This window comes from Rhynchophorus ferrugineus, unplaced genomic scaffold (genome assembly GCF_030347505.1).
Source record: "Rhynchophorus ferrugineus isolate W39M unplaced genomic scaffold, kcgeb_rfMv2 rfM6, whole genome shotgun sequence".
In the NCBI taxonomy this organism is placed as follows: domain Eukaryota; kingdom Metazoa; phylum Arthropoda; class Insecta; order Coleoptera; family Curculionidae; genus Rhynchophorus; species Rhynchophorus ferrugineus.
Window position 1 is genome coordinate 45,373,215 of NW_027472585.1, and position 24,609 is coordinate 45,397,823.

Here is a 24,609-nt window from a genome sequence, read left to right on the forward strand (position 1 = left end):
GGTATAATTGTCATATTTTGAAAACGCGAAAATTTAAATATCGCTAAAATTTACATACCGAGAGTATTATTCAATTAAATAATTTGATGCATAATTTAAAGGAATATTTTTCTTATGACAATTTTTGTCAAAAAAAACTTCATTTACTATAATGTCTTTTATTCGTGTTAGTAGATTTTTAAAACCATTAAGTGTTTTTATACGGTAAAAACAACGGAAATTCTTATATATATAGATACTTATTAAAATAATTTTTTATTTTAGTTTAAACAAATATTTACATCCAGAAGTATGCCGCGATGATAAAAGGTAATATAAAGTTTTCGAGACGTATATAATTGTACAAAAATATTTTTAGTCCAAAAGAACAGCAAAAAGGACATGAAACCAAATGTAAGAAAGCTATAATTGTTGGAGGGACTGGCGATATTGGGTTAGCCACGGCTAATCAGTTATTTTGCGCGAAAGCTGCCAAAATTGCTCTACTGGATACCGATGTGTGTAAAGGAGATAAGGCAATATCTTCATTAAATTGCACATTCGGAAAAAACAAAGCTATATTTATAAAAACAAATGTTTCAGATAGGAAGGATATTCATGGTAAATATTATTGTTATGAATTTCTTTTTATTAATTTATTTAATTTTAAAATTTAATCTAATTTACATATTAAATGAGTGAAAAAGTTTTCCACGTTTTTGCCATTATTACAATAAGAACATTGATTATTTTTTGTCACACTTATTACAAAGGTAGGGCGTTTCTTTTACAGATGCTTTAATGAAAGCGAAAAGCGAACTAAAAGATGTCGATATGATAATAAATGTCTTTGGAGTATGGGATGAAATTCAATGGGAAAAAGAGGTCACTGTAAATATTGTAAGTATTCAGATGCAGCCACATTGGTACAACATACCTCGACATCATGCAACTTATTTCAATACAAACAACATTGGTTGCAGTAGGTTGGGTATTTTCGCATAATCGGTGTTGAGGTTTAACACCAAATGGTATTCAGGTGATAAATATCAAAGTATATATATTGATACTGTACAAAAATTGTTTGAAGTGATGATACATTAATTTTAGTGAAACGTTTAAATGCTATGCTGGGTAACTTTCATGTAAAAATGAAATTATTATTTTTTACAGATTGTTTTATGCAATATATATGTAACAGGTAAATTGAAAAGTCCCCGGCCTACCATAGTAAAACACATTTTTTTGGGCAAAATTGTTTCTTTTTATTCAACATTTCGATACAACTTTTCGATACCATTTTTGTAGTACGATTTGTCGTTTGCTTAATAATAAATTTGCTTAATTTGATATGTATTTTCAGATAAATATACTATGATCAAAAAATAATATAAGTTACCACCAATTACGAAATATCGATGCCCATTTAAATTATTATTTTATTATTATCCTTTACTGTTTGCCTTGTTAATTTAACTTGTAGGTTGGAACGCTTAATATAAATCAAATGATGAACGACATCGTGGTCAAACCTGGCGGATTCGTGTTAAACGTGGTGGGATTGCCAGGAATAGAACCTTTCAGTCCGTCCCCAGTTTTGTCCGCTTGCTTTCACGCCATCGTGGGCTACACGAGAAGCAAAGGGCACGAGAAAAACTTTTCTTTCAGCGGGATTAGAACCGTAGCTCTTTGCGCTGGTATCACGGAAAGCGCCTTTTCACAGGTAAAGAGAATACCATTTAATTTATTCCGTATATAAATAATAATGTACTTAACCGTATCTTTTGAACACCAAACCAAATTTGAACTATACAGTACGTAATAAAAGTGGTTTTACTAAAACCACTATAACTTTTAAACCAACCGTCAGATTGTGATGCAATTTTAACAATGTCATTTAAATAGTGTTGGGAACTATCGACTGAAAACAGTCGAAACAGTCGATAGTCACAAAACAGTTGAAACAGTCGATAGTCAAAAAACTAGCGACTGAAAATAGTAATTACTATTTTCGATATCGATTGTGTCGCCTATCTCTATTTGCATATTTTATTTCATTTTATTCTAAGTAAATAGATATAGTACGCTGTCCGATACGTTCAAACATGTAACCGAATCAGCCCGCAAAATTCGCCTGGTTGTCAAGCGTCTGCAAAATTCTTTAAAACGTTAGCGATAATAATTATAGATTATACATCCGCCAACGTTGTTTTGGGGCTTTGTTTTGAAAAATTTCAAAAGGCTGCTTGTTACTGTTATTACTCTGATTAAAAATGCCGAAGCCATAAGGTAGAATCAGAAACAGATAGCCTCTCTAATCAGTTAGTTCGAACCTGAACGAGATAATTAGATATTAGATGTACTATAACGTTAAAATAAATTAAATGCCATACCGTTATTTTTATTTCATTATTTTATTATATGTGAAAGTAAAAATCAAATAAAATTCGGCAAAAAAAGTTGATACGGCAACATCGCGACGTTTTGACGTCCAAGATTTAAATGACCAGAGTTCACTGTTTTATTGAACGGACTAAAAAATAGTAATGACAAATTTTGATTACTTTTTTACACATCTGTTATGAAACACGCGAATGTTTAATATTGTAAAGCTCCTAAGTATTTTAATATTTTTGCAGGATGTACTGAAAAAAATATGCTGCCAACAAATGAGCGGTGACTTAAAAGTTTATTTATCGGAAACGTGCTGGCAGAAGCCAGAAGCGGTGGCCAAAGCCGTCCTTGAACTATACCGAGTCTCCCACAGTGGATCCGTATGGATTGTCGAAGGTTCCAGACTATTCAGTATCAAGTTTCCCGCTGTTAAATCCATTAGAGTGTTAGAAAAACAATTTATTTAATATATACCTATGATTTTAATAAAATATAATTGTGAAATTGACACGTGCTTTCATTTAACTGTACTAATATGTTTCCTATTCACTATTATCGCAATTATTATCAAATATTCGTTTTAAATTAAGGATAAAAATTGATTAATGAAATTGTTTAATTATGACAATATTTGGAATTCTCATTCCAAAGATGGAATTCATAATTTAAAGATTGGAAAGAATGAATTGAGTTCTAAGAGATTCTGCTAACCTTAAACAAACATTTGTCTGTTTATAAAATATATATTTCTTATGGAACGACAAAGATTATTTTCAAAAAATGAGTTAATTTTTGTTTACCTTATATATCGTGAAAATTATTAATTTTAAAGCAATTTAAAAAGGATTTTTGTTTCATTTTTACATATAATTTAATGCCATTATCTTATCCGAAAGATAAAAAATGTTGGTAGTTGTTTTTTTTAAATGAATGAAATCTTACGTTTTTTTTGATATTTTCGAGTTTTTTGCGCTTTATTTTCATTACTTTTGTTCAAATACTTATAAGTTAATGAACATTACAGGATATGCGTTTAATCGAATGGTAGTAACAGGTCAATTAAAAAGTCCCTGCCTACCATAGTAAAACACATTTTTTTGGCAAAATTATTTTTTTTATTTAACATAATTCCTTTCAAGGGTGATACAGTGATTATAGCGACCCTCCAACTTTTCTATACCATTTTTGTAATACAATTTGTCCTTTGCTTCAAAATAGGCCTCAGTTTCGGCGATCACCTCTTCATTCGACAAACATTTCTTCCCAGCGAGCATTCTTTTGAGATCTGAAAACAGCAAATAATCGCTGGGGGCCAGATCTGCAGAATACTGTGGATGGATGGATTTTTGCCATCGTTTTCACTGACTTGTCACACGGTGTATTGTGATTATAAAGAATTTTTCATTGTATTTAATGGTGGTATAATAAATTTTATATAACGCTTAATTTTTTGGATAATCAATGGAAAGTATATTTTTTTTTAAATTAGTAGAATTCTGTTTACGTCGAATATTTTTAAAATTATAAATTCTAAAGCAGTTTAACAAGGATTTTCGTTTCTTTCGCTCCATAATACATATACTCTGAGAGTTTTACCTTTCTATGCAAGGTATACAAATTTGGCACTTTTTCTGTGTATATATAGTCGGGAAATTTTGCGACTTCTTCCTATTTTCAAGTGTCGTACTGTCATTTCCATTAAAATATTCACGTTAGTGAAAATTATAGCAAATATAAAGAATGTTATGTCGAATATGTTTTTTTATATAATTAAATTCCTTATTTAAATAATATTGTTGTTAGAACCATAAAAGCATACTAAAAAAACAAACTGGTAAATTTTCCATACTTTATTAAAATATATAAACGCACCAGAAACATCATCGATATCACAGAAAATAAATAAATAGAAACTGTCTTAATGTAATATTGCCGGCATCCATTAATACAAGCCACATGGAACTGTGATACTTTAAAATGTTTACAAAAGCAATTAACAATTTAGTATATTCATTACTATATGGTATATCGTATAAAATAGAATTCTCCTTAATTTTGATTATCGTATAAAATGCAAAATGAAACAAAACGATTATTAACGCCCACTCTGATCCAGATGATTAACATCTACGTACGTATATAAATAAATACAACAACCAAATGCAACAATGTTTACTGTAAGTACTAAAACAACGAGGGGGTAGTAATCTTAAGTAGGCTCGATAAAACAAACGAACATCGAAAGTTAACGAACGAGAATCGAAGACCGTTTGATTTTCACTTTCTTGGAAGATTATTTTTTATTATAAATTGGAACAATATAAAAATACATGTACAGTTATTTGTTAATATGAATTCGCTAAATTACGACGAAACAATTACCAACTAATTTTGAATACAAGCTATCTGTGCCCTTTAATAAGGTAATAAGTAAATTTTAAGTTGTACGACGATGGTGGTACTATTCACTCCTTCTTCTGGTAGGTGTCCTTGTTCTGGTAGCCGCTGACGTAGCCGGAGTCGTCTAGCAGTTCTTTCCTACCGGCTATACCTTTACCTTTTCCGGTTTCGTCGAATCTTTGTTTATGAGTGCCAGTGTATTTGGAGGTGTCGGTCAGTCGGTCTACTGCACTGGTATTGTGGACTTTCTGCAAATCAATTGCAATCAATTGGTTTTGATTTGAGAGTATATCAATTTAAATTCTGAAAAAGCAATATCCAAAATGTATCCCAACCGACAAAAAAAGACAAATTAGTGAACCAAAGCAAATAAAAATTAAGCGAAGAATTTATCTAGGTATGTTCGACTACAGCACCTATAAAAACTTAACAATAATTCTTGAAATTTCTTCAAGTTTATGTGATTATTATTTACTAATGTTTTGGTCTAAGTTGTGAACAAATAAATATCTTGTTTCCTTGAAGGAATTCTAGTGTGTAATTAGTGTAACGAAAATATAATAACACCTGACAGAAAACTAGAACCAATTGTGAAAATTACACTATAAAAAATACGAATTAAATCTAGAAGAATATAATTGAAATCATATATTTGTTCCAAGATAAAATAAGTTAAAACGCGGCATAGCAGGAAGACATTTATTAATATTGAACAAGCTTTTGAGGAAATACCAGGAAGAATACTTTGATAAATACTAATGATAAGTTTTTTCAATTTAAGCTATAACAAGGAGAAATGTTAAATTTATGTGGACGATATAATAAAGAAATAATTAATTAAAGAACTATTAGAAGAAATGTTGTAGATGAACAGAAAGGACAAATATTCAGCCAAAATAGTGCAATAATGTATACAGTCATCAAGATATAAATAATAAGGTTCTTCCATTGATTACTAATATCTATCGCTACGTAACCAACGAAGAACTGCACGATGACCTGGAAATCAAATGGATATGAGAAGTTATCCAAGATTTCACCTTGAAACACAAAAGAAGATTACTAAATCATATTAACGTGGCAGCAATGCAACTGCTGGACGGCGCATATGATGTCAGGAGATTGAAGCAAACCAAACCATACAAAGTTATATAAAGTGTAATAGTAATAAAGATATATAAAGCGTCTTGCTTGTGAATTAATCAATAAGTACAAATGAAATGTAGTAATAAATCAATTTATAATTAAAATTGTACTAAGCATATCTAATAAAGATGTTATTAAAAAAATAGTACATAAGAATAATACGGGAAACTAAGAAAACAGGAAGAAAAAAATGGGAAGATGCAGACAGACTTAGAGGAGAGACTAGAACTTAAAGTAAGACAACACTACTGTTATAATTAGGCTTTACGATTTTATATGGGTTGCGAAAGAAACAAAATTATACTTACTCCAAGGCCATGATGACCAGGTGGACCACAGTTCGCCAATTTACTCTTGATTTCCTCATATTCGATTTTCTTATTCTTCGCCAAGTCTTCCAAGAATTTCTTATAGTCTACTATTCCCACTTTCAACGATTTCAACTTTTTGAAGTATATTCCCGTATCGGTGGTTGTGATTTTCTTGCCATCTATCACTTTGGCCTGGAACATATAAGATACTTCAATAACCTGCGATAATTTATATAAATTAACATACCTGTTTCATCCATTTATCGCTATTAGATAAGGTAATTTGTCTGCCGTCCGATTTGGGGTCTCCAAACTTGGAGAACAATTTAAATTGTTCTTCTAAAGTTGATGGTGGAGGCGTTGGCGTTGATGGTGGCGTGGCGGGTTTGTCACCCTGTCCTGATCCGTTCTCCAGTTTTAAGTTTTCTAACTGTTTAGTAGGTGGTTCCGGGGTTGATGACGTGGACATTTTTCACAAACCTGAAGCCATAATTACTGTGGTAAGTAATCCTTGAATCCACAAATTGTAGTGGGTTACATGAGCATAACGTTAATATGGTGAATGCGCAAGGTATATATTTATTACAATCTTTTATATATTTTTGAAAATTGATAAAAACTTTTATCAAAATGCTCAGTTAATGAGAAAAGCGTATGCTGATGAGTGTCCTGTCGAAGAATCTGCGATTGTCACAAACAACAAACATATTTACCAATAGAATGTCAGATCGAAATCAAAAATCGCATTTTATCACCAATCCTCCATTTCTTTTGATCTAGCATCATGTGATTTCTAGTTATTTTGAAAATGCATTTGCCGATAAAAGGTATCCAAAATTCTCCCTTCATATCATATCAGTCAACTACGGAACTATTTATAGAAATTAAAACAAAGGCCCAATAATTTTAATAAAAATAAAAAAAACCAATGCAATAATATAAAACAATTGAATTTGGAGGTTTATTATTTGATCTACTGTCAATAAAATATAAAATATTACGGTGAGAATGTCATATACCAAAATTTAAATTACAATCTATATGGCTTTATTTATTTACCGCTATTATTACTGAATCAATGTTGTGGATTATTTTAATTCCATCCAAGTCGAATCAAATTTATAATAGTCTTAGCGCAAAGCGCAAGGTAAACATGACATCATACTTTTTTTAACTTGTGAACTTTTGATACTCACTGAACGTTGGATATATTTTAGAAATGAAGTCATTCTTATAACATTTAACGTATATGAAATGTTTTATCTAACAAAATATGTAATTTCGACGGTGAGTATTTTGATAACCGTATTTTTCAAGGTAAATAAATCGCCATTCAGTATCTGTGATATGCGATTAAATATTAAATAAGTGTTACGAGATGGATTAATTTAGCACTTAACGTAACATATATTGTGTAAAATGATACTAAACGAGCTATTTTGGTTTAAAAATACGAGACGTTTATTCTTATCAGTGCCATCTATTGGTCGTAATTTTAATGTTACGGGTTCTGAAATCTACGTAATCAAATTTGATATTTTCGATTATTTATAATTGTTTGATTTTGACATTGACAACATCTTGCTCGACTACTTCACAAACTGGCTGAAAACGACGGAAAAGTTTGCTGCGGCGTGGAGTAATCGCTAAATCGAAAAAATTACGAAACCAAGTTGAATCTCTATAAATTCTTATTGCACTTAAGTTTAATTTTTTCTCAATAGACGCCTATTGTAATAATTTTTAAATGTCTTGTTTTTGAAATGCGTGTTGTATTGGCACTGTCAAAATTTCTGTGTTGAGTTATATTTGACAATTGGCAGTTATTGCATGACATTATGTCAAATGTATATCCCGACTATCGTGTGTAATTTATATTTGTTATCACGTTAATGTCCCAATTTTTTCTTTCGAAAAGTAATAAGTAGTCCATATTCGAAATTTCTATAACGATTCTTTGTAATTTAAAATTCTATAATAATAGAAGGAAAGTCCATAATTTATGAAATCGAATTAAATGTCAATTCAATAAAGGCATAAGGCAAAATTCCTTCAGGGCTTTAATAAAAAAAAAAGACCTACCTAAAAGACCATTCTGTTGTTTCCAATACTACAAAATAATGAAATCATATAAATAACAAGATGTATAAGGCATATAACCACATAATATCTCTTTAATTTTTAATTAACTTAATATTTTTGGAAAGTTTTTTGAATTTGCACACGTTAGCTCTGTTTTCATAAGAATGAATTTAAAATTGTTGATATTTTGAGTATTTACAAATCTGCCTTGTGAATGTCAATTTTACAATCTTATTTATATATAAATAAAAACCAAACTAACAGTTTACAGGAAACACACATGCAGCAGTTTTTGAGAAATAATCCAGTTATTCCCTCTCGATTAAAGCAATAATCGTTTTAGAATATGTAGACATGTATTTTCAATGTAATTTAGAAAAAAATCCACCCTTTATTTACGTATAAGTAAAACGAGATGAATAAAAGTATTAGTGACCTAAGGAATATCTACATATATGTTATTACACTTCCTTTTCATACTCATATCAATTTAAATTACCATAACATATCCTGCAATTAATTTTCATTGAGCAATACGGAACGACTTTGGCATTTTAATGTGTTACGTCATATTTACCCGTCGAGTCAATATTTATTTTCGTGCTAGAAAATAGAGAAAAATCTCATGTCCCAATTTTTATTAACGCGCGTTGTTTTATCGAGCAACCTTCGATACAGCTAAAATTTCGGGCCGAAATTTGAATAGGATGAAAAATTCGGAACGATAATGTATTTTCGACATATCTAAAAATAAAATTACTTAAGCAATCTCGGCATATTAAATTTTATATTACATGGGGTTTTATCTATTTTTTTACGTGTAAAACAATGCAACAAACATTAAACATACCAATATAATAATACTGCAATGTATTAATTTTTGAAAAACATAAAATATTACAAGCGTTTAATTATTATTATAATAATTATAAGCGTACTTTTACAAGATCAAATATTACGTCATCAAGTCAACTAGGAAACAAACGAACCATTTTATTTATTCTATTAACATAATTTCACGCGAACACATAGCGTGATATTAAGCCGTCCCTTCAAAATAAAGGGCACGGTAACGAATTTGTTTATTCAGTTATATTTTCCCTCAGGATGATTTGGTTTCAAATTTTATTTACGCGTTTGTTTACGTTACCCAACCTATTTTTTCATAATGTCGGTTCAATAATTAATTTCAAGGAATATCAAATGTCAGTGTAAATTTGACAGTGACAATGACATTTTGGAAAGTGTTATGTCACCTTTGAATTAATAGAAAACTTGTTATACTATTTCAGTTGCTCTGTCGACATATTTTCGGGCGAAAAATATAGCGTGATATTAAGTTGTCCCTTCGAAATAAAGGGCACGGTAACGAATATGTTTTTTGTTATATTTTCTCTTGGAATGACCAGGTTTCTAATTTTATTTTCCTTTTAACTATCAATCGTCGGTTTATTATAAGGGATATTGACATTTCTTGAAAAAAGATGTTTCTAGAATAAATTGTTAAATGATACATCAATAAATCAAAAAAAAAGAATATCTGTTAAATAAAAATGAACGTTTGTCGATAAGCTATTTGAATGATTTTTAATCTTAATCTAGAGATAAAAGTTACCATATTATCTTAAATTGTCTAATTTTATTAATTAGCGTAATCACTTTTATTTATTAAAAAATAATAATCGCTTTACTAATTTGTTTTAAAAATATTATGTTCTTAACGTTGATAAATTGATAAACAGAGATCATTAATTTGCTGAGAATAATAGAAATACAAACTTTGCAGAATAAAAAAAAACGTTTCAAGACCTACTACAAATAATACGTACGTGTGTAGCGTTAACAAGTGTAGTATTTTGTTGTTTTTTGATTAACACATTTGAGTTTTTCCAATTATGACGTAATTCTATTTTTAGTGATTATGAAAATGTCATTTGACTATCTGACTAGTTTATTCGATTACTGGCAAAGCCGTTATTGTCGATATGGAAAAACTAAATCAAATTCGGAGTTAACCGATATAAAAAAAACCTCCCAAATAAACAATTATACAATTTAACTGTTGTGCACAAGCCCACTACCTTATTTAATGATGACATCATAGGCGAAAATAGTAAAAATTAGCGCAGTTCTCAATCGTTTCAATAAAATATTCCCGAGGGATACGCGTACGAATTCACATGCAGCTTCTCCCTCAAAAATATGCGCAGTTGAATTGATTTCACAAAATCAATATTTCCCTGTAGACAAAAGGGCACTGCGAGACGAGAAGATTTTTGATAAACGTCTTAAGAACATCTCTGTCAAATGTTTTGTCAAATAAATGTGTTACCGAATCAAATAAATAAAAAATTGACATACTGATTTAAGAAAATGTTACTAATAACAACTGGTAAACGTTATTTATAACAAAACATACATAATTGAATAAAAAGCTAATAATGTTATTGTTAAAATTTGACTATACTTTTAACAAAATATTTTTGAAAATGGTACACAAATATATATTTAATAACATTTACCTTTAAAAATGTTTTTCAACAAACTTTTAAAGATGTAGAAGTAAGCGATTCTCTGTAAGTTGTCACTAGATTCTGAATCCGAAAAATGTGAAGATCACACTACGACGTTTCAATGCCGACTGAGTGTAGACGGGTATATTTTTTATAACGCGCGCACAATCTGTTTTTGTTTACTTAGAGACATCACATAGAATTTTAAATAGAGCACAGACATATTTAATATAGTACCCAGTTTCCTTTTTATTAAAATAATATTAAACGAACGAAGTTGGTTTGTTTAACATCCTAAATTATCATTTCTATAACAACAGAATCAGATTTCACTCCAAAAATATTAACCCTATTTCACCGTTTTTTATTAGTTGTCAAAATTCTCCGTTCTGACTATATAAGCTTTTATATAAATTTTGCGTAAACCAAATGGCAATAAAATTGGATCAACAATTCGTGAATTTCGCAAAATTCGGAGACACCAAAGCCGATGGAAAAACGATAACCCTAACCCAAATCGATAAATGGTTCAAACAAGCTCAGGTGTTTGATAAAAAGTTAACTACGACAGATACTGGAATAGCTTTTAATAAATTCAAGTAAGTTTCTAGGCAAACGCTCAATTAAAAAAATCTAATGGTAACATCGATATACGATCGCATCCACCATATAGTCCTGATATTTCCCTGTGCGATTGTGTTTCTGTTTTGAAGAAATCTATGAGCGTTGAAACATTGTTAACGTTTTATTTTAATATGATTTCAGATCAAAAACAATAAACCTCACCAATTTCCTTGGCTTTATAGAAGATCTGGCTGGTCAAAAAAATATACCTGCAGAAGATATCAAGGAAAAACTGATGAACTGTGGTCCGCCGGGAACAACTAAAACAACGGTAACGATCGATGTCATGAAATGCGGTATACAAAAAAAACGCTATATAAAATGTACTTTAATTTATCCAGGTGGCTGTGAAAACTGGTGCTGTCGACAGGTTGACCGATACGTCCAAGTATACAGGAGCACACAAGGAAAGATTTGATGAAAGTGGCAAAGGAAAGGGGAAAGAAGGCCGAGAAGACGTAGTCGAAGATTCAGGTTACGTAAGCGGTTACAAGAATAAAGATACGTACGACAGCAAATAAAAATATAAACTAATTACAATGGTATATGCAATATAAGTTTTAATTGTTCAACAGTATATAAATGATTGGAGAGTTTTATTGTTCTTTAATAGAGAGCAGTTTTTTTTTTAATTTTTCTGTTGATGCTTTTCACTTTTCTATATATTTCAATACATCCAAGTAACCCATGACAATTTAAAATAAAAGACTGTTGACTTATTACTAAAATATATTCAATATAAGTTTAATTGTTCAACAGTATATAAATTATTAGAGAAGCCAGCATTATTGTTCTTGCCCTGCATCTCTTGATGAAACTGGCAGAGAGCTGGAGAGATTTGTTTTAATTCATCGAGCACATCCAAGTGATCCATGACGGTCTCCTTACACCGTATCAAAACATTCTCAATGTTTCTGTCCTTAGATAAAATGAATTTTTGATAATTAGAATCGATCAAGACACTCATCCATCCGGTGATACATTTTTCCGTTTCCAGCGAATCTAAGTTTTGTAGATCATGTCCTTCTTCTGAGAGCATGTAATTGAGATATGTTAAAAGTTTCAGTGCCTGTTCCAAGTCTAGATCACACCGCATATATGGTATTAATAAAACGTCGCTGTATTCTCTAATTAATATCCGATCGAGTAAACTGATCCTTGACCAAGGGAGTAGTTCATTTGCTAAATTGGGTAATAATTTTTCAGGTGTTGAGGGAAATTTTTTCTTGTCACAAGATAGGATAAAATTAAGGATTTTGGCTAAATATTTTTCAGGTATATCTGTAAAGAAATCCAAGCTCTCTCCAAGTAAATTAATACTCTCTTCAGCCAAGATATCCGGGAGTATATACTCAACGATCAGCCCTTCTGGTAAACCTTGCTTGAAATACTCCTGCACTTTGTTCTTCAATTTTTTTGAAAGATTTCTGTCCTTTGTGTTATTGACACTATTTTGGTTGTCTTCCCATCTAGCTTCTTCAAATTCACAGACAAATACTACATCTGCATCTGGTTTACTTGACACAGGTTTATGACTGCCTACCAATGCGGCTAATTGCTCAGATTCTAAACAGAAAGGTACTACCACTAAATTTTGACCAACTGGTAACAAGATATTATTGTCAATTCTCCATATCTTTGAGTCGTTTGTATATAATTTGTGAGTTTGTTTTGATTGATTCACCTAAAATATATAATGTTTAAAAACATCTAGAAACAATTATATTAAGACAACCATTACCTTAAATTGAGTGTTGTATATTAATAAAATAGCTCCCTCCTCATTTGGATCAGCACCATATATCGCAATATAATTATCATCAATATCCACAATTTTCACCAAATTTGTTGTAGAAATGTTTTCTATTACTGTAAATAATTGCCCAGGTTCATTTATATCTTTATCATCTTGTTTTAATATTTGACTGTACATTCTCCCATCATTCCCTAAGAAAAAAATTGTTAGAACTATATAATTTTAAAATAAATGAAACTTACAAACTGATAATAAATTCACTTGATCTCTATCAACATGTAGCCCATAACCAGTTAAACTCAACTGTTCTCTTTGAACAGTTACTTTATGATAAATATTTCTAATATCACCAGTGTATATACACCAATAAAAAATATTGATATTATTCTTCTTTACTAAAAATCCAAAATACAACTTTGTATCAACTGATGTATATAAAATATCATGAATATGTTCATCATCGATTATCTTCTCAGTCTGGAGAGTTTTTCTATTTTCTAATGCCTCACTTAACGGATATAGAGATCCATCTATAAATACAATAACTGCCTTCTCATTATGCATTATTATATTATATATTTGCTGATTAAACTAAAAAATATTTAGAGAATATATCACTATTATGCAAGAATTATACAAAAATCTAAAACAAACCTTAATCTTTTTAACCTTATCCAAGTTTTCATCATCATCAGTCCACAACCTAATAAAGGTTTTATTGAAGACTGCGACATACTTGTTTTGTTCTTTATCATATAATACTTGTGATGTTAATTTGTCTCGAGTTCGCCAACTGGTAATCTGCTTTTGGTCTGATAACTAAAGATATATTATAAAACATTTTTACCACTTTTTCGCTCCAAATATATTTACCTTATATTTGATTACAAGATTTCTGCCTAATGTTACCAAAACAACTCCTTTTTCGCAGTCATTTGATATTCCCAATAAATTCTTAGTGTCAATTAAAGGGCATAATCGATAATATGATAATAATTTTGCCATTTCTGTATATTAATATTGCAATTATTGGCCAAAATTTGAAATGTCAGGTTATAAACATCTAACCTAGCATCAATCAGCATCAATCTCCATTAATGGATGCTCTTCTTCTTTTCATTTATAATATATTTAGATTAGTAATTAAAAGTTACTCTTATTATGTAACGCAAAAAAAACGAAACCGGGAAAACATATACAACATAAATAAAGGTAAGATATACGACTTGAAAAAAGATAGAAAGAAATTACGTTTATCATGAAATTAGACGCTATTTATGATAAATTTTAGCGAAAGACATAATAATCAAGATATATGCAACCACTAAATCATTTCTTAACAATTATTATAGTTATAAGATTCTATAAAATTGTTTATTGTTTGTACATGAGTAATTTTTGATGATGAATGAGTAACGAATGTTATTGAATTAATAATCACTATACTATAAAAAAGAAAATAGATATTTCTATAATAAATATATTTTCATGGATAAGCCTAGGATGTGAAATATTACTGATTACTGAAATGTTTTCTTAAATAAATATTATTACAATTCATTATAATTTATATAATTTGAGAAACATTTATCACATTATTGATTAATTTGAAAAAGAATTCCCGCCTCGTGACGTCATCGACAATATGTCGTCGATTTAAAGAGGATGGAGCGATAGCTTCTATAGTGATCGATCCTCTTTAATGTAGAAAAAAATGCCGAAATTGGCTCAAACTAATGAAAAAGTACAAGTAAACGACGTAAACGCGCAAAAAACGAACTCGGAGGTACTGAATTTTCAAGAAGCTGCTCTATTAAAGTTTGTTATTGGTCCTTTGAACTTCAAACGCTGGTGTGATATAAAAAGCAAGTTGTGTTGCAAATCAAATGAGCAATTCGTGACAAAACTTTTAGATATCGCCCATGAATACATAATAAGGTAAAGTGCACTATAAATTAATATTTAAACATACTCACATTATTAATAGACACCCTCTTGTAATTATATCAATGTATATGGTAGACATGTTTGTAGGTGGAGCGTATTTGACAGATCAATATAAACATCATACACGTGCTTTTGTTTTGATTGGTTTTTATTTATGATTGATGATTACCATTTGTTTTATTAATTCTGTTGTAGTTTGAATAAAACATCACCGGTTAAAGAGCACTTAGAACTAAGAAACAATGGACTATCAAATAAAGCAGACACAGCTGCGGAATCTAATAATACTGTATTTAAAGATAAAATATTACAAGAAAGTGAAAATGAAAATCTGAATAAGGAAATAGTAGATGATCATATGACGGATTTTTTGTTAGACAACGGGGGAGTTTTGAAAGACGAAAAGATTTCTAAAAAGAAAAAACCAAGTACAGTAAAGAAAGAAAAAGTGAAGGATTATGATGCTAGAAAAGTACCACAGTTTAAGATACAGAATGATAACTTAAAAGAAAACTCAGATATTGAGAGTAAATACAAAATTTGTGTAAATTGTAACACAAGACATAGTGAAGACCAGTGCCCCATTAATTATCCAGTATTAAATATTTCGGATTCTGTTAGTATTGATTTATGGAAGGACAAATATAAACCTATCCATGATAATCAAAATTTTAAAAACATTAAATGTGAGAATGAAGAAGATTTGGATCGTAATAGGTTTATTTATGCAAGGTTGGCTAATGTAATTTGGTATAGAGTTTGTTTCATAACAAATGATTTCAGAGTTTCATTGCCAAGCTGCCTTAATCTATTAAATACAAAAACAAATCATGGACTGGGTGTCTTTAGTAAAGCCCAAATTCAACCTTTTACTGAATTTGGGCCACTAATAGGCAAGAGGATTAAGGAAGTTGATATTCAGGATGATTCTAACATGAGGGACATATGGGAAATAGTTTTAGGTAAAATTTTAACACTATGCAACTAACCAGGTCATTTCACTGTTATGGTTTCTAGACAATGGTAATGTCTATACAAGTACCGAAGATATGGAAACCTCCAATTGGTGTAGGTTTATTAGACCGGCACAGACGCGCGAGGATCGAAATTTATCTGTGATTATTAAAGAAAATAGTATATATTTTATTAGTATTAAGTTATTAGATGATGGTGATGAATTGCTGTATTGGCAAGACAGTCCTACTTTTACAACTAAAAAGAAAATGGGGAAATCCAGTGAGTAAAACTTCTAAAAGGTAAACCACTTATATAAATATTTTCTTTTAGTTTGTGGAGGGTGCAATATGACATTTTCCCACCCATTGTATTACAGAACGCATTGTTCTGTGTTCCATGATATAAGATACAGTCTTACCATAAGAAAGTATCATTGTAAAATATGCGGTGAGGCAATATTAGGTAAAGAAAACATCATGAAACATGCCATGGAGCTTCATAATGGTCAAGGAGCATATCAGTGCCAATTTTGTAAAAAGGTAAGTGGAATAACTGGAGACAAGTTAACGGTAATAAGGCGTATGTTTTATAGTTTTTCTTGCGACTGAATTATTTAGAAATGCACAGAACATACGGGTGTTCGGCGAATCCTCACAGGGCACGACCGTTATGCGATTTCTGTGGGCGAAAGTTCTGTCAGCCACAGAAATTAAAAGTTCATATCAAAAGAATGCACAGCAGTAAGTAAAATACAAATATCAGGTAGGTGGAAATGTAATTCACGTTTACTTGGTGAACTATAGAACATCATAAGGTAAATAGAATTAAAAAAAAATAGATTGCAAAGTAGTACTAAATCATATAATATAATTTTGTAACTATATTCATATCAAAAAATCACATTGGCTTTGGTGCTGACAAAACACAATTTGCGGGAAGCGCTGCCGTTTTGTTTTAATCCCAAGTAAAATGCAGTGCCGATAGGTAGCGATTATTATATGAATTAACTTTTGACAGTAGGCTCAACAAGTACAATTGAAATAGCAACATAGAATGTAAAAAAGTGGATTACTTTTTCATGTGCCTCTTTCTCTTGAAAATTGAATAAGGAAAATAAATTTCTTGAACGATCTGTTTTAATCGAAGGCATGACGGAGGTGCTGAAGGAATTCCAATGTAAAAGCTGTAAGAAAATCTTGGGCTCCAGGGCGGCATTGCAGAGACACGAAAAAGAGGTGCATCAAAAACAAGGAGACAGTACGTGTTCGTGCATTCGTTGCGGGAAACATTTTCAGAATAAATCGAATTTAAAAATACACATGCTAACTCACAGTGGCATCAAACCTTTCAAGTAAGTATACAAGCTTAATCTATCATATTTTCGGGGATCTCTTGCGTTTTTCCGAATTCTACCCTTTATCTTCTGTCTTTAAGACATCATTGGAACATGCCTTAATTTTTCTTTGATCCCAAGAATGTTGGTAACGGTTGTTTTTTGCTACTAGTCACTTCACATCAGTACCATCGATTCTTAATGCTTAAATATTTGTTAAATAGCGTTCGAATTCTGTTTTTATTAAAGTCTAATAACTTTAGTAACATAAGGCGTAATTATACTTCTTCTTTTGCAGTCATAAACTTAACAATACAGATCACTAACATTAACAATCAATAATAAGGCAGCAATTAACTTACAGGTGTACAGAAGATGGGTGCAACGCCGCTTTCACCACCAAACAGTGTTTACAGTTTCACTATAAGAAAGCTCATAATTACACCGAAGAAAACATGCCAAAAATCAAACGTAGCGTCGATTACACCTTCCAAGCTTACAGTGGTTTGGAAAATGAGTTGAACGATGATGCGGACAACTCAGAAAGCAACATAAAAGAGAACGACGAAAAGATAAACGGCGAGAATGACGACGATACAGATTTGGACGATGCAAGTACGACATTACCTTTGTTTTTCGGACGCTGTAGTAAAATTGTTCGATTTGTATCGCAGGCTTGGACAGCAAAGGCATGGACGATCCTCCAGCGCTCCAATCACCGCTCGATATTCCCGAGGATTCTCCGCCACCGCCCCCTCCACAGCAATCCCAACCACCGGAAGCGCCTTCGCCAAATCAACAAACAATTTCGATAGATTCTTATAACCCCAATCAGTTAAATAACGCCTCGAATTCAGTTAAAATCGTCAGTAAAGGTAATCGATCAACGAGTATTTCTATTTGATGGTTACAGTGGTAATTATATCAGGTTCCAAAAAATGGATAAGCGACGATCAACCCATGCAAACGTTCAAGGCTTCGGACTTCTATACCATCGAGAGGTTGAGCAAGGACGAGTTGACCATTGAGGAGAACCACCTGTACGACCGGAAGTTGGGGAACTTAACGGAGTTCAGCAGGCACGAGCCGTCAAACGCCAGTTTGCTGGTGGAAGCCGCCCTGGGCTCGGTCTGTAACGAGCCCAACATGGATATCGACGTGACGGCGGCGTCAAATTGCCACGACAGCCTCGTTAATAATCTGTACACTTTAACACAGCACAATGATCTACCGGAGGTCGGTTACAACTTGGAGGAATCTCGCGACATCAGCTTAATGTCGCCATCCGTTAACGATCATATATCGGTGACGGACGAGCTGGATAACGAGTTGCAACAGAACCAAAACATCGGTCTGGATTATTCCAACTTCCATCAGGAGGGATTCAGTCCGGATAATAGCCCGTCTAGTATCCAGAGAGCGAATTTCGTTAAGAATTACATAAACAGTCTTTCTCCAGCTAACAACAACGGTTATGAAGGTAAGAAGTATTTAAGTGTGACTCTATTTTAGTTATTATTTGTATATTTTACGATTTTTCTGGTTCATAACAGCAGGGAAGAAATCAATTTTAGTTGTGTAATATTTTAAAACGTGTTGTTTTAAAATGTTGCCAATAAATACCCATTAACGCTGGGAAAGATTTTCTCTCAAATAAGTAAGATTTGGGTTCGGTCGGGGATGCCCTATTTGGCCGTTGGTCCGTTAAAAACTCTCTAACAGTTACATTTATTCCTCAATTTGTTTGTCTGACTAGTCGAAATTTCCTAGTCGAAACTGGCATATCTTCATCTAAGGTTTTCATTTGTTCGATTTTCAGTTTTTTTTCGGTTTATCAATGATTTTTTTGTGAATTATATGTATTTCAATGTAGACATATTTGCGAATCATTGGTTGGGATGCATAGTCCAAATAGTCAACAGATTCAGTTTTATTTCTTCTTGAAGGCAACAGGGCGTTTCTAACTTGTATTTCTGCTGATATTGAACAACATCTTCGGTAGATCCCATAGTAATCTGCCTTTAGGTGCCATTTTTTTTGTTTGTATTGTTGAAACAATGATTTGTCTTGATTGCTTACGGCTGGATGTAAATAATAAAGCACTTTCTGTACTTACTACTAATTTATTAATCAAGTAATTACACTGAAGTGAATTAAGGCGATTTGTTTATCTAGGTCTTCTTAACTCGACCTCTTGAAACTGCGTCATATCGTAACTGGTATACAACACCACCTTGAAAGATTATTATATTTTCCAAGAACCCTGCTCCATCAACGGATTTACAAATGCTGCCAATAAATACTCAGTAACCCTGGGAAATACTTTTCGTGAAATAACTAAGATTCGGGGTACGGTGGCGGTAGTAAAAAATATACCAAAGAGGGTTCTTAAATAAATTTCTAAACGTGACCAACAATGGCCGTTGGTCCATTAAAAAATTCTCTAACGGTTAGATTTACTCTTCAATTTGTTTGTCTTAGTGGTACGGAATTTTATAGGCTTCTTAGCTGATTTTTTGGTCTGTACTGATTGTTTGAAGGTTGTTTCTTGTGTTTCCAAAATGGTTTAATTGATAATATTATTCACTTCTACAAAACACAATTAAAAGAACTTATATTTGTGTACCTTTGTATACTTTTCTATTTCAGATGGAAATAAAAATCCATCGCCCGGACCTAGCCCGCCACGTTACGATTTCGGACACAATATCAACCCGGAGAACCTGTCATCCGACGAGAGCAACGGAATGGCCGCTCAGAATCTCAGTTTACACGCGGCCAAAAACGACATGCAGCTGGATCTGTCCATGTACAAGGCCCCGTATAAAACACCGGAGTACCTCCGAAGACTCAAATTCGATGGCGATAGTAAGTTGCCCTTTTCCCGTTTGTTTTGTTGTTTGTTTACTTGAGCTCGATCGTAGCTTCGTCGGCGAACAACACGAATAACCCCCTGGAACCCGAGGTGGATATAGTGCAGGATATGTCGAACGGGTTACAGGATAAGGACGACCGGAACAAATACGACGAGCTATCTGCGGAGATACGAAGCAAATTCGAGTTGGATTTAGACATGAGGTTTGATTAATATTTTCGGACCGGACAAAACTTGGTACGGTAACGCTTGTTTTTAGATTGAAAAATTACGAGAATACCATCGAGACCGAGCTGCTGCGTCAACGAGGGGCTTACGATACCAATTCGGATCTAGAGTTTCGAAACAAGAACTATGATCTCATAGATACCCTCGAGAATCGGCCTACCGTCGACAACGACTTCAGAACGGACAGGAACTTCGAACCCTTGGTATTAAACTCGTCTGAGCTGCAGGTACGCGTTACTTATACCGTTCAAATCAACAAACCAACCCCGCCTTATCATGTAGGGTCTGGATATGTCGGCAAGAAGTTTTCACAACTATTCTAACATCAACCGTTATCATCACTTATATCCTGAAGTGGATAGAGTGGATTTGCGACTCAACTACACCCCTCCGCCGCCACCATACGATTTGATGAGGGTGGTCTCTTTGGACCTGACGCCTCCCGGAAGACATAGCGTCGATTTAAGTCTCAGGAGTCATTCGTTACACCAGATAGCTAATACAAGGTAAGGGATCGATATATATTTTGCTCAAAAAGTATCTGGAATATATCGTTCATTTTTCCTTAAGTTGGTGGCACTGGACTGAGTTGTTGATGCGAAGTTTAGGCACTATTTATCACTGTGTGTTCACGGTGTATTTGTATATTATTATTGAGAAATCTGATGCAAGTAGAGGGAAAAGTTACACCCGTAAATTTAATTAATAACATTTATTTGAAAAACAAATGGCTTTCTGGATGTTACTTTTTGGTGGCGATAAAGTTTAGACGGAAATAGAGGTCACCGACATAGAGCACTTAAATTTGAAAATAAAAAGACATGAAAACTCTAAAATCTATCTTCATAATTGTATGGAATTTGCATTACTAGGGTCAACTAATATTATGGCTCAATTCTATTATTTGTATTGGATAAATACACAGAGACATAATGAAAATGTGTGAAAATTATAAATTGCATTACATTTTATGGAGCGTTGGCTCTTCTGAGACATTTCAGAATCTGAGGATATTTCGTGGATTTAAACATTTTTCGACTGAACTAGATGTACAGTTTCATCTAAAACTAAAGACCTAAAGAACGCTTCAGTATTTAAAGGCACCTCCAAAGAAATTCAGAAAGATCTGTTACAGTGTATGCTTGAAGTTAGTCATGGACAAATAATTAAGGAAATTAATAATTCTTCATTTTTGGCGATTACAGCGGACGAAACAACTGATGTTGATGCAAAATCTCAACTGGTAGTTATTTTTAGATATGTTCGCGATGGTGAAATTGTGCAAAATATCGATTTCACGTTAAAAAACATATAGTAGTTGTATTACTTTTCTTCTCGGGATATTTTGGAGAGTATTGCTTCAGATTTCCTGAGATTAAACTCAATTTCGCATGTTCCTTTTATCCCAGACTTCATAAAGAACGATTAGGAACTGAACTAGTTGAGTTATTTATTCAAGAAATGATTTCAGAACATTAAATTGTGTACTACCTCTTCTAAAAAGTTTAACAGCAAACAATTTAGGAGACACATTGAAGGAGACTAGACAATTGTGGTAACAACTCCCATGACAACATCAGATACCGAAAGGTGTTTCTCAACACTAAAGCGCATCAAAACGTTTCTCAGAAATGCAATGGCCGAAGATCGTTTAACAGCTCTTTCCATGCTATCTATCGAAAAATAATGACAAAGTGATTATCAAATTTGCGAATAGAGAAAAATGTAGGACGGACTTAATTTATAAAAATGTTGTTATGGAAAAATTGCGGAACACCTTAAAATTTTTACCACGAGCCGCCACTGGGTTGTTTTAGTCATGATTTCGGAAAATAGAGATGTTAAATTCAACCAAGTTCAAAGTATGTTTAGCCATAAGAAAAAGTAAGCTTGTAGCGGAAATTAAGGAATAGATTGGAGTGTTAGGTTAAACATAGTTCTTTTTGTATGCTAATGAACAATTCTGGTTACTTTTTACGCAAAATGATAATATAAATTCATATATATGTTTGTTTATTTTATCTACGCGTAGGTTATTAACTGATCATACCATCCCTACTAACCATCGACTTCTGGATCAAAGCCGTTTATTATCTGGGGAGCTTTCGTCTGGTCGAATCGGAGAAAGTCGGCTTCTTCCGGAAACCAGCGGCAGACTTCTATCCGATCACACGACCAACCGTATTTTAGGCAACAACGATCACTTGACAAGTAAGCACTCCCATATATCGAATGTTCTTTTCATTATGTCTTATATCTATTTGAAAGGTTCGGAGCAATCACGTCTTTTGACAGACGACACGCGTCTCTTGGCCGATCAGTCGCGACTCCTAGACCAACGATCACTGCTTGGGGATACCAGAATCTTATCCACCGCGCCAGCCAACGGGTCCGTAACTCCACCACCTATACCCCCTTTCGGTGGGTATTCCGGTGTTTCTCAAACGCCTTACCATCCCACACCCATAACTCCAAGAACGCACGTTACTTCACCCACAAACGTCAGTTATCACCATCCATATCCTTTTTATTCTTAAACAACGGGAAATAATTTTATATTTAGTTATTTAACCTGTATATTCATCCATGTTGATTAATCCATATTATAAGTGAAAATATGGAAAAGTAACCGAATAAGACATTTATTCATTCAATTATTGATCAAATTATCAGAAGCTCGGGATAGGTATCGCTTACCTGCTAGAACACTTACAAAGATAGTTCATCGATACTATTATGTCTTACTTATTATCTTTGCCTAACTTTGGTTAACTTTTTACTTCTGAAAATATCAAAACTGGGATCATTTTTTCTTTAGAATATTTTTTTTTACAAAGATGATATTTATTTTGTCGAATAAAAATAATTTTTAAAAAATTGTTTCAAAAACCATTTTTATAAATCCATTAAAATTTTTACATATCCAATAAATAAGTTGGCTATGATCATAATTGTGATTACCATGGCAACTGTTTTTTTTTGGTCTACACAGGAGTTGTCAAATTGTCGTGTCTTCAGTTGCATATATTTCGATAATATAACTGTGGACATTTTTTAAAAAGTTTCATGTTATATAGCTGTCATTGTTTTTATAGTAACTGAGTATTGTTTAGTGTATTTATTCATTTTAATTGTACTCCGACACGAACATATATTTAAGCAGTAGCATTAATGTATATATTGTAAATATCTCTTGTATTATATTTACGTAATTTATCTGTTGTATTGTCAAATGTATGTGGAAATATAACTTTTTAAATTGAGTTTTTTATTTATTTATATTTTTATATTTAGCGTATAATCTCAATTAATATGGTAATGGTCCTAAAGTGTTTTAGTTCATACGATTCTTCATTTAAATGATTTAGATAAATGTATTCATGATCATCCCCAGGAATAATATCGTTTTTCATCCTTAATCATCGGGAAATAATTTTAGACAGATGACATAGTAAGTAGTTTAGTTTATGCACACTAGAAAACAAGCTAGCTATGGAAAATAATGTGTTTATTATGTGAGGAATTGTTTTTGACATTAGAAGTATTTTGAAGTTGACTTAAACTAATTAATAAAACTAATTCTCGATGATTCCAGTCGATATTCAGTCAAATTCGCCAGTTTCTGCCTAATATTGCGACGTTGCCATTTATTTAATATATTATTGTTACTATTATGTTTATTATGAATTTATTATATTTAGGTTTATTTCATAGAAGATACATATAACATGGTACCAATAAACCAAGCCAAATTTTAACTTCAGTTTTGAGGGAAATTTTAGATTAATTTGTGAATTCGAGATCATTTATTCTATTTATATGATATTGTTTATATATACGTATAACTTGCAAGAACTGACAGAGCCGCAAATTCAAATTCTTGTGGGCATACCAGGATCTTCCAGAATTAGACACTTGTTGCGTTATTCCTAAAGCTTAGGGGTGTTGGTCACCGAAAAAAATATTGAGATTTAAAAGAAATATCGATATATCGGAGGAAAAAAAATATCGATATTTATTAGTGAATACATTAGTGAAATATTGGCTTAAATAGATATTTATTT

At 32.1% G+C, this 24,609-nt stretch overlaps 5 protein-coding genes across 8 annotated transcripts; 3 read left to right on the forward strand and 2 right to left on the reverse strand.

Moving 5' to 3' along the window:
• Positions 1–78: 78 nt before the first annotated feature.
• Positions 79–2,881, forward strand: LOC143198118 (15-hydroxyprostaglandin dehydrogenase [NAD(+)]). The gene is made up of 6 exons (XM_076407134.1): positions 79–204; positions 265–309; positions 359–600; positions 773–879; positions 1,463–1,702; positions 2,619–2,881. The coding sequence occupies exons 1-6, from the start codon at positions 152–154 to the stop codon at positions 2,838–2,840; spliced, it is 909 nt and encodes a 302-aa protein (XP_076263249.1). The 5' UTR covers positions 79–151; the 3' UTR covers positions 2,841–2,881.
• Positions 2,882–4,208: 1,327 nt separating this feature from the next.
• On the reverse strand, positions 4,209–10,963 carry LOC143198120 (tubulin polymerization-promoting protein homolog). Its single transcript, XM_076407136.1, has 4 exons — positions 10,835–10,963; positions 6,478–6,710; positions 6,228–6,422; positions 4,209–5,021 (listed from the first exon to the last, which is right to left on the reverse strand). The coding sequence occupies exons 2-4, from the start codon at positions 6,697–6,699 to the stop codon at positions 4,839–4,841; spliced, it is 600 nt and encodes a 199-aa protein (XP_076263251.1). The 5' UTR covers positions 6,700–6,710; positions 10,835–10,963; the 3' UTR covers positions 4,209–4,838.
• Positions 10,964–11,114: 151 nt separating this feature from the next.
• LOC143198121 (tubulin polymerization-promoting protein homolog) lies at positions 11,115–12,035 on the forward strand. Its single transcript, XM_076407137.1, has 3 exons — positions 11,115–11,424; positions 11,591–11,720; positions 11,791–12,035. The coding sequence occupies exons 1-3, from the start codon at positions 11,255–11,257 to the stop codon at positions 11,968–11,970; spliced, it is 480 nt and encodes a 159-aa protein (XP_076263252.1). The 5' UTR covers positions 11,115–11,254; the 3' UTR covers positions 11,971–12,035.
• A 125-nt stretch (positions 12,036–12,160) lies between these two features.
• Positions 12,161–15,246, reverse strand: LOC143198110 (nucleolar protein 11). Of its 3 annotated transcripts, none has more exons than XM_076407113.1 (6): positions 15,182–15,246; positions 14,079–14,268; positions 13,860–14,024; positions 13,448–13,796; positions 13,191–13,396; positions 12,161–13,133 (listed from the first exon to the last, which is right to left on the reverse strand). In XM_076407113.1, exons 2-6 carry the CDS (start codon positions 14,208–14,210, stop codon positions 12,183–12,185), a joined length of 1,803 nt encoding a protein of 600 aa, XP_076263228.1. In that variant the 5' UTR covers positions 14,211–14,268; positions 15,182–15,246; the 3' UTR covers positions 12,161–12,182. The 3 variants fall into 3 exon arrangements, with proteins under 3 accessions (XP_076263228.1, XP_076263229.1, XP_076263227.1); XM_076407114.1 differs by having other exon boundaries at positions 14,079–14,273; positions 15,182–15,227; XM_076407112.1 differs by having other exon boundaries at positions 14,079–14,317; positions 15,182–15,226.
• LOC143198104 (uncharacterized) lies at positions 14,842–23,808 on the forward strand. 2 transcript variants are annotated; one of them, XM_076407098.1, is made up of 16 exons: positions 14,842–15,143; positions 15,348–15,884; positions 15,936–16,114; positions 16,170–16,388; positions 16,440–16,648; positions 16,702–16,849; positions 17,256–17,460; positions 17,807–18,057; positions 18,117–18,317; positions 18,371–18,922; positions 20,092–20,310; positions 20,367–20,520; positions 20,577–20,772; positions 20,828–21,051; positions 22,578–22,756; positions 22,814–23,808. In XM_076407098.1, the coding sequence occupies exons 1-16, from the start codon at positions 14,920–14,922 to the stop codon at positions 23,080–23,082; spliced, it is 3,966 nt and encodes a 1,321-aa protein (XP_076263213.1). In that variant the 5' UTR covers positions 14,842–14,919; the 3' UTR covers positions 23,083–23,808. The 2 variants fall into 2 exon arrangements, with proteins under 2 accessions (XP_076263213.1, XP_076263214.1); XM_076407099.1 differs by having other exon boundaries at positions 14,847–15,143; positions 15,240–15,884.
• Positions 23,809–24,609: the final 801 nt, after the last annotated feature.